Here is a 9,685-nt window from a genome sequence, read left to right on the forward strand (position 1 = left end):
AAGGTAGTACCTTTCAAATCACTTGCACTGTGAATACAGCCTGTACATGACTTCTTCTGCAGTCCTTGCCTTAAACACTAAAACAAAATTTAGCACACTTTCAAATTGAAATAAATTCTCCTTCTCTCGTCTCTGTTTCTTTCTGCTTTCAATTCATTTAACCCTTCTATCCTCTGTGCGGGCCTTCCACATGATCCGCCACCTGAACAAGGTTTCATGGTCTCCGGGGTCCCTGCCTGGCCTCTTCTCCAGCCCCTCCCGAGCCATTTCTCCGGATCCCACTGGGGAGGAACAGCGACTATTTTTAGGCTGCATCTGTATGCCAAGCACAGCGGAATGTGGCGGAGCGCGGGGCCTGCCGGGAGCCGATGTTCTGCGGGAACCGGCAGCCGCAGCCCCCACAGCCTGCCCGCGGCGCCACGCGGAGCTCCTGGGATCCACCCGCAGCCCCGCGCGGCCCGGCTGGGCCAGCACCCCCGGCACCCGGGCTGCAGGTCCCGCCTCTGCCTTAGCCACAGCGCGGTGATCTCCCACCGCAGCGCTGTTGGGTCCCTCGGCTTCTCCCGAGGGCTGTGCCAGAGCCCGCACAGCGCTGGGCTTGGTGGGGTTTTGGTCCCCAAGGGCCGCCCCTGCCCCAGGTCTGGCCCTGCCCCAGGTCTGGCCCTGCCCCCGCCCGACCCCGCAGGACGACGGACTGGCCGCCCCAGCGCCCCAGCTGCCGGGACGCGCGGCAGGAGCGAGGCGGGACCGCGCTCCCCGGGCTCTGTCCGCAGCGCGCACAGCCCGGCCCGGCCCCGCCCCGCCCGCCGGAGCGGGAGCCCCGCCCAGCCCAGCCACGCCCCAGCCCCCGCGAGGTCAGCGCGGCCGCGCGCCCCTCGCTCCCCTCCCCCCGCCTTATGTAACGGGCGGGCGCCGCCATTGGCCGGCAGGGCTGGGCCGCACGGGCGCCGAGGCGGGGCGGCGCATGCGCAGTGCCGGCGCCCCGTCCTCCTGCTCCCTCTCTCCTCTCGGGCAGGCGGCGGCGGCAGCTGCGGGGCCGCGCGGAGCCTTCCACCCGCTCGCAGGGCCCAGCCCGGACTCCCGGCCCGGGTGAGCGGAGGTGCCGGCCCCTCGCGCGGCGGAGGGGGGGTGGGCTGTGCGGGGAGCGGGCCCGGCCGCGGCCGGCGGAGCAGAGCCGCCCGGGGGAAGGGGCGGCCCGGCAGCGAGGCGCGCTTCGCTCCCGGCCTGCCGCGGCTGGGGCTCCGCGCTGGGCCGCTTCCTTCCTCGGCCCCTTCCGCGGGCCACGTGGTGGGGCTGGCCGGCTACGGCCGCCCCCAGCCCCGCCACGGCCTGCTGGGGCGGCGGCCTCGCTCTGCCCCTGCGGCCGGGCCGGGGCTGTCCCGCAGAGCTGCCGGCGGAGGCCGCGCTCGCTGCTCCTCCGGCCCAGGCCCTTGGCCGCCTGGCCGGAAAGCCCGAGCAGCGCAGGCGGCTGCTGTTGTCTGGAGGTGACAGCGGAGCAGCTGTCGGGGTCCAGTTTGGGGACTCGAAACTCCCGACTCGGGTTCTCGTTGCTTATAGGGAAATTACCGTGTGTGAGGCCTTAACGTAACGCAGGCTGCAGCCTCGCTGCCCTGCAGGGCCTGTGCTGCTGCCATTACAATTTGGCAGCAAATTTTTCAGTGTTATTAGGCTTCCTGTGTGCTCCTGCATTTTTATTCGATTTCAAAACAGCAGGCCTGTTTACTGGGCTCTCTGAGGGTGTGCCTGATAAGTAAAACAACACTAATCTGTGTTGTGTAACTGAAATACAGATTTAGCCTGGTAGTTAAACTCATCATTATTTTAAACGAACTCCTTATTTTTGTCACTTTCTTGCTATGTTGATTGTCCAAATAACCTTAATGAAATGTTATGAATATAATGGAGAATAACCAGTAATGAAGTATTCACTCTGCGTTTCAACTGCATTCGTGTAATTTGCAATATTTAAACTCTTGGATTTTTGGTCTTGGGCATCATATGGAGGTTGATACTTTTAAGCAGATGTTTTTGCTCATGTTTTCTTGTTTGTCTTAACTAAAACCAGCAGTTGCCAAATACACACAAGCTCAGTGTGATTGACTGTTGCAGTGTACTGATTAACAGGCTCTTGTCAAGGAACTAAAAATATGAAATGCAGAAACTTAATGAAAATAGTTCCTTTTTTATTACCTGAGTATTTTCGTTCAGGAACCCCCTGACTTCTGGAGGATTACTGTAATGCTAGTAAAATGAAATTGAAGTGAAACCTGAAGTTCCTTCTAGTGTATGCAAAGCTGTTGGCAAGTTTTGTTTTGTTTTTTTAATGGGAATTCAGTGTTCTTGTTGGCCCATGTGGTAAGCAGTGTGAGTCCCTGGCTGGGATGTTTCGGGGTAACTGTTGTAGCATACAGTGAAACATAGACAGGTATTTTTAGTCTTATTGACATTCAATGCTGTATCTTGTGGAAGGTGTTGAATACCACGTGTATTTCTGTATGCCTGTTAATAGGATTTGTGTTTTCTTGTGTTCAATTTTGTTAGCCATGTGGACTCCTAAATTCTGCTTTGGAGAAACTGAGAGGGGAAGAGGAGGGCATGCTGAAGATGTAGGGTAATGGTTCTGCAAAGGGTTACGTGGTGGTGTGACGTGCCATGGAAGAACTTGACTGTGGCCTGAGAGGGGCTTCTCAACGCTCAAGAGCTGCTTTGGGTCTCAGGGCCATTTTTTTGTTCCGTGTTAAGCACCATGGTGCCACATATCCAGAAATTCTTGGAATACTAGTGAATTTCCAGATGTAGTTGATGTTTCATAGAAATTTTTTTTCATAACAGTTTTAAGGACTTTTTGTGGATGTTTACTGGAGGTCAGTCTTTCTTTGGACAGGCCTTTCTCCCTCTTGCAGCAGAAGGCTGTCTGTCCTTGTGGGAAGGACTGCATGACAGACCTGTTGTAGCCACGTAGTGTCTCTTGAGTATAAAACTTAGAGCAAATGCTTGGGTTGCGTAGATGGGCAGTGACCAACTAGCCAACCTCCTGGCAACATTAGACTTTACTAGTCGTCTGAAGACACCAGCTTTGGCTGGCTGGTCTGTGTTTGTGTGGTGGACTTTTGCCTCTGTGAGAGCTGCACAACTGGACCATCTGTGTGGCCCGTGAGGGAGACAATAGCAGAAAGTGGGCTGCTGGGTTATAGACCCATGCTCTGAAGCCTACTCTGTTGGTGTGCCCAGATCCTGCCTGGTGTCTTATCTGGGACTGGGGTGCAAGCTGAATTGGGTGGCCTAGTGGGCTGCATGCAGGGGGGGTGTTGCAGTTCTAAATACGCTAGTTTGCTGCCCCTTGAAATGTGATTTTTGTACCTCATTTCTTTGGTGGTGGACCTTCTAATGGAATATGGCAACAGTGTTTGCCTTCTTTATGCTGCTGTATTATATAGAGTAATGGCTTCTGATGGGGTGAATTTTACTTCTTTTTAAGAAGTGTGTATGCATGTAAAGTCAGCTGAAAAAAAAAATAAAAAATAATAAAGCCCTTAACTAAAGAGGGATGACCTATTGTTCTTGGCATTTCCACATCCAAAGCAGCTCACAGTCACATACACCAGAAGACAGTAATACAGGTTGGGTAATACTTTAATTTGCCTTTTTTAGAACCTGTTTCATAAAGGCTGAGTCTTAAGTTTTAAAATAAAAGAACAACAGCAACAAAAAGAAACTTTACTGTACCTGTGGAAATAGATAATAAGTTTCTGTTAACTAGAAAGGAGACTTAAATTATTCTGACTATTGAAAACACTTTTCAAAAGTAGACCTTGATGCTTTGTGGTGGAAGAAACCTTAGAATGACCTAATAATTCTGGTGTATATTTGAAGAAAAATTCTAAAACCAGAGAGTCTTTAGATGGTAAAGAGCAACTTGAACAGATGTCTGTGGTATATGAGTTATGGCAGTTGCGGGCCTTATGGACAGAGCACGTGACTGTTTTATTCTCATGGTTATTGCTTCCGAGTCAGCTAGCAGCAGTAGTTTCCCACATTTGTAGACTAAATGTCTTCTTTTTGTTTGTAGATATGGCTCGTGGACAGCAGAAGATTCAGTCGCAGCAGAAAAATGCCAAAAAGCAAGCTGAGCAAAAAAAGAAACAAGGACATGATCAGAAGGCTGCAGCCAAGGCTGCCTTGATATATACCTGCACTGTCTGTAGGGTAAGAGGAACTGAAGACAAATTATTGTAGGAAGGTCTGTCTTCCAGCCTAGAGCAGAATTTTTAGAAGATTATATCACAGAAACTGAAATACTTAAGTGGCTATTGAGCTTGTTGCTATAAGCATTTGCATCTGTTGTGTCACTTGCTTACAGGTTACTCAGCTGTACTGATAACTGAGATATGAGAAGTCGTGTACAGATCTGATTTTGTTAGTTATCTTGCCTTTTGAATTGAGGGCTCTGCATGTGGTGTTAGTATGATGTATGAAATGTAAAAAGTACAAGATCACTTTTTTTCTAAATGGAAACATCTTTTATTTTTGAAGGAATTGACCTGTCTTGGCATCACTGGTTATCAGTGTTAATGCAGAGAGGAAAAGTGGTGGTGCCAAAAGTTTTAGTGTAAAGTTGATACGCAGTAGATTGTGACTTGACAAGAGAACAGAAATGTGAGCGCTAATCAGATTATACTTTGCTTCTGGCTGATTTTCCTGAATGTCCTCATTTTGAAGCTGAAGGATAAACTTGCCATTTTCACTTAAATGGTCAGTCTCAGAATAGATTTGTCACTTTTGAGTGTCTTAAGTAAGATTGCATCTTAAGTAAGATTGCATCTTACTTAAGTCCTCGTAACGAGCTCCTCTTGTGAAATCAGGCTGTAGCAGCAATCACTTTGGGCAGTTGGTGCCTGCAACTGTGGAGTAACAATGGTCTAAGATAGCTTGTGCCAAGTGGAGAATCAGTCTGTGCCATATTAGTCTTTGGCCTATTGATAAACAAAAGAAATGGCTTTCATGAAGATGTGATTCTGAAAAGGATAAATGTTTATCTTTTATATATTGAAAAATAAAATGATAAGGAGGTACATTTTTCCTCCAAATAAGCATATGAAGTGTAAGATCTGTAGGGAGATTTCTAGCAAGAATACCAAAGTCATCAACATGCCAGAACTGTGGAACTAGTGCTTTAAAGCAGCTTTCTGAAAATCTGAAGCTAAATATTCTCTCTTAGTTTGCAGCTAAATTAATGGTTCTTCTGTCACTACAGCAGTGTCATTGAGGAGACAATTTACTATAGGAAAAAGAAAAGAAAACATGGGGGGAGCAGATGTTGTAGTATCACTTAACTGTTGTACTGTGCGTAAAGTTAAATGTCTCTCTTTAATCAGACACAAATGCCGGATCCCAAGACCTTCAAACAGCACTTTGAAAGCAAGCATCCTAAGACTCCACTTCCTCCAGAATTGGCTGATGTTCAGGCGTAAAGTTGTCTACAGGTCATTACCTTAATTTTTAAATGATTGTTTGAGAAAGGTATATTATGAATCAGGGTTTGGTTTGGTTTTGTTTTTATCACCAACAGCTGAGACTACTTACTTCATTTCCTTTAATATGAAAATTAGATATAGGTAAAATTTATACCCTTGAACTGTTACATAGGAGAAGCAAGGTAATAGCTATGTAGGTGAAATGGCTGTGGCATTTCACTGTGCGTTGAGGTTGTTTTGAAAGGATTTAATGTGATTTCAAATGGTCATCCTTAGAATCGTAGGAATATTTTGTTATTTAGTTATTGTTTTGAAATGTTAGTTTTGCTTTGAACAAAATACATATAATAAATACAATCTGTTGCTACAAAACATTTAACGGAAACAGTTGTTTAGTGTATTTGCAACAATTTAGCCTTTTTGTTCCTGCAGCTATGCAAGTGAATGCAGATTTTTCTGCATTAACTATAGAAGATATTTCCCAAAAGCCAGTTGTTAGGCTGTAACTGAACATGGTTATAATGAAAGGCTGAAATGAGGTAAAAAGTAGTATGGTGTTAAATTCATGTAAAGGTAAACAGCATTGTATAACTTCAGCTTAACTGAGTTATTCTTGTTTTTTATAGGTGAAATCATGGCACCTATTGACTCTTCTACTGTCAGACCTTACATAACAAACCTGCAGCTGCTTTTCTAAAACTGTTGATCAGCAAAAATGAAGGGGCTACAGAAACATTCATATTTTTATGCTGTTCCCTCTTGGGCTTCATGCAAAGACAATTCTGTGTAAATGTACAGTTGTGCCCTATTTGGAAATCCTGAAAAATCAGTCCATACTTGTTATAAAAAATTTTTTACAATTGTAATTATATTGATGTTCATATTGTGTAAAATAACTCATTTAATAAAGTAGTACTTTGATTTTACAATATCACAGATTAAATCCTTGTAGAAGTTCTGTTTCAACTTTCTGCATTATCTGCCTTATAAGATAATAAAAAAAAGACAAAGTGGAATTTTCCCCATCCTGCCAAAACATGAGCAGTATCATTCCACTGAAAGTAATGTACATTACAGTAAATTAATCTTAAGTGAAGAGGGAAGCAGCTCAGAATTACTCTTCAGTGTGCTGTCTGCTCAAGCCCGGTCACTAGTAGTTAAGTTTCTGGCTTGAGGCGCAGCAGACTCCCTAGAAGCTGCATGAAAATTGTGAGACTTCTAGATTTTTGTCCTGTGTATTGGAGTCTAATACTGTGAGCCATTTTGAATGGGATTCCTTTACTCTGAGGGATAATGTTTCTTGAAGTCCTGCACTGGAGAGACTCATTTTAGCTTTTATATTGGGTAAATGGCTGAGGAAGCTGAGAAGTGGCAGGATTAAATGCTGGCTAGAAAAATGGTCTCAAATATTAGGTTAAAGCAGCTCTGCTCTTAGTTGAAAAATTGATTTGGAAAGATTTTTTTTTTTATGATATTTTGAGCAGTTGACCACACCTGTCCCTTCTCAAATGCATCTGGTTATTTCAGTAGCAACTCTTTAAGAAATAGGCAGAATATCCAGCCAGCTTAAAATAAGCCTGTTGGAAAAGAGCCAAAGTAACTAAAATAATACGTCTACTTTAGAAATCGGATGTGATTAAAGTTTCATTCATACAATTAAAAAAAAAAAAGCTGGATAATAACTCTTTGGCCAAGAACATTTGAGCAGCTAAATGTAATTACCCTTAAAAGTGTTCTGGGCTCAGTTCTAACTCCTGATATGCAGCACAGAAGTAGTGGAGAGACATCCGAATTGTGCTAGAAGGTCTGCTATCCAAAATCACATCTTTGGCATTTGGAGGGAGCTTATTTAAGAGCTTTAGTTTTGACCTTGCAGTAAGAAGCAATACTATAATTGCTGTGATTTACTGAGGTTACAACGGATGTAAAAATTCTGGCAGGCAAAGTAACCATTGCTACGCAGCAGGACTGTATATCTGACCTTCAAATGGCTTCCTAAAATCTAGGACCATAGTCTCAAAGACTCATTCACTTAAAAGAATGCACTTGGTATTTTATTATATAAAGTCAAAGCCTTTGTCTTTGTCCACTCATTTGCTCTTTATTGAACTACTTCTGTGAGAATAGCTTCCTGTCCTCTTTGCTGTGACAGTTACCTCTGTACATACTTACTTCGGCATAGACTTTCTCTGTATTATAGTCACTCCAGGATAACCTGTGTACCACTTAACTTTTATAGACAATGTTGTTCCCTGAGAGTAATCCACTACTGCACTTGTACACCTGACATCGGAATGTAATGCTTCATTTGTTTTTCTTTAATGTTATCAATACATATTTCCTGACAAACTAGCTTCTGCAAGGCAAGAAATCTGCTCTCGACTTGTGTGCTCTGTGACGGAGAGATACCTAAATGTTCTGATGCCATAGTTTGTCTAAAAATAGGCTGAGTGCAAATGGATAAAGTTGTTAGTTGCACTTATTAGTAATTGGTAATCTGGCTTTACTTTGGAAAATGTTCTGGGATGTATCCCTGTAGCTTGGTCCTGAGGGGAAGTATATGTTCTATTCCTTCAATTCAGATTGTGTAGCATTAAATAAAAATATTTTGTTTCATAAGCAATCTCTCTTAATGAGCACTGAAGAGCTGGAAAACTGCATCATTAGTGGGATGTTCTGCACTTCAGTCAGAATTGTATTTTCAAAACTTTACAATACTTGAGTTGAAAATACCATATGAAATTCTGGAGGTTTTAATATATTAGAAGGCAGGGGTGATCGTCAGTTCAATAAGATCCCTAGCAGCAGTAGCTGCAGTCTCAGTTATAGAAATTAATGAAAGCTGGATTGTTACAAAGGGTTTATAAGTATAGGGGAGTGGTATACTAAGTGTGGGAATCATCCTCATTTAGAATATCTGCAATACTTGTATTTGGAGGAGGGACTAGGACTTGTTAATATCTTCCTGATCTGAAGGATGGCACTGTTACCTGGCTAAAGACACAGCTGTGCATTGTAATGTGTCTGATTAAAGAGAATTAAAAACCCGAAATGTAAAATGTCATATTTCCTGCTTTTAAAAACAAGTATCACTGCATTTAGAAAATTAATTTCCTGTCTCTGGACAGTCCTGGAACTTGAAGCTGTCTATACAAGAAAGAAAAGTAGGCATGGGAATTTTCCCCTCTTCTCTTGAGAAAGATTCATCCTTGTGCAAGGGAAGAATTTAGGTAAAAGGTTCTTACGTTGTCAGTGTGGGCATCAGCTGTTACAGATACTTGTGGAGTGGAGCAACTTTAAAAAGTTATTTTTGATTTTCAGAAGCCCACATCTCTTCTGAGAATCTCTTTAAATGGCATCTGAGATCACATTTTAAGTAGGGCTTGGAATGTTGTGAAAAAAATATCTTACTTTATGTCCCAGAGTTAGCACGTGTGATGATGATGAGGCCATCTCAGAGACTACTGAGTAATCAAGAACAGTTCTGCAAATTTTGTTACTCAGACTGACTTAGGCTGCTTTCTGTAGCTCTGCTTTACCTAACTCTGAGGGTTTCTGGTTTCTGGCTGTCAAAAAGCTGTGTGAAAAATCTGAAATACAAGTTGAAGACAGTTGCTGTGTAGCCTTAAGGAAATAGTTGGCTTTATACAGTGCTCTTGAAACATCCCTGGAGTGTATCCCTTGTGGTTGCGCTAAAAACGCTTCAGCGCAAGTAAAGCTTGTGACCATGGGCTGCTTGCAAACCACACAGTAATGAAAGAATTCGTAGCATTTCTGTAAATTATATTGAGCTGTTTAGCCACCTTGATAAACATTGCTAATAGATGGAATTTCTTTTATCATCAAATACTAATAGACTTGAGGTCTATTCCATTTCCCATTTTCACAGAAACAAGTGGGGAAGTATAATATTTGGCTTCATGAGAAGCCTGGTCTTCCCAAGGTCAGACCAGCGAACTCAGTCCTACAGAAACCACAAATAAAGCAAAGGTCAGTTGTGTTTCTGTCTGCTCAGCCCCATTCTGCTGCGTATAGTTTGTGAGTGTTCAGTTTACCTATTTAGAACCTTACAGGTTTCTCAGCGGACTTTGAATTCAACCCTAAAACTCAGCTTAGGACTGGTGTTCCGTATGTGGTTTTTTCTGTATTCTGTAGCATGATCAGTGATCTTGGTCTAGGCCAGACAGTGGGAGGGTGTCACATTCTGTCTG

The 9,685-nt window shown here is 43.7% G+C and overlaps 1 protein-coding gene across 2 annotated transcripts; it reads left to right on the forward strand.

Annotated features, from left to right (window-relative positions):
* Positions 1-960: 960 nt before the first annotated feature.
* ZNF706 (zinc finger protein 706) lies at positions 961-8,093 on the forward strand. Of its 2 annotated transcripts, none has more exons than XM_080338543.1 (4): positions 961-1,089; positions 4,070-4,206; positions 5,376-5,483; positions 6,101-8,093. In XM_080338543.1, the coding sequence occupies exons 2-3, from the start codon at positions 4,072-4,074 to the stop codon at positions 5,469-5,471; spliced, it is 231 nt and encodes a 76-aa protein (XP_080194669.1). In that variant the 5' UTR covers positions 961-1,089; positions 4,070-4,071; the 3' UTR covers positions 5,472-5,483; positions 6,101-8,093. The 2 variants fall into 2 exon arrangements, with proteins under 2 accessions (XP_080194669.1, XP_080194670.1); XM_080338544.1 differs by having other exon boundaries at positions 1,013-1,099.
* Positions 8,094-9,685: the final 1,592 nt, after the last annotated feature.

The sequence above is a fragment of the Nesoenas mayeri genome (genome assembly GCF_963082525.1).
Source record: "Nesoenas mayeri genome assembly, chromosome: 2".
Lineage (NCBI taxonomy): Eukaryota > Metazoa > Chordata > Aves > Columbiformes > Columbidae > Nesoenas > Nesoenas mayeri.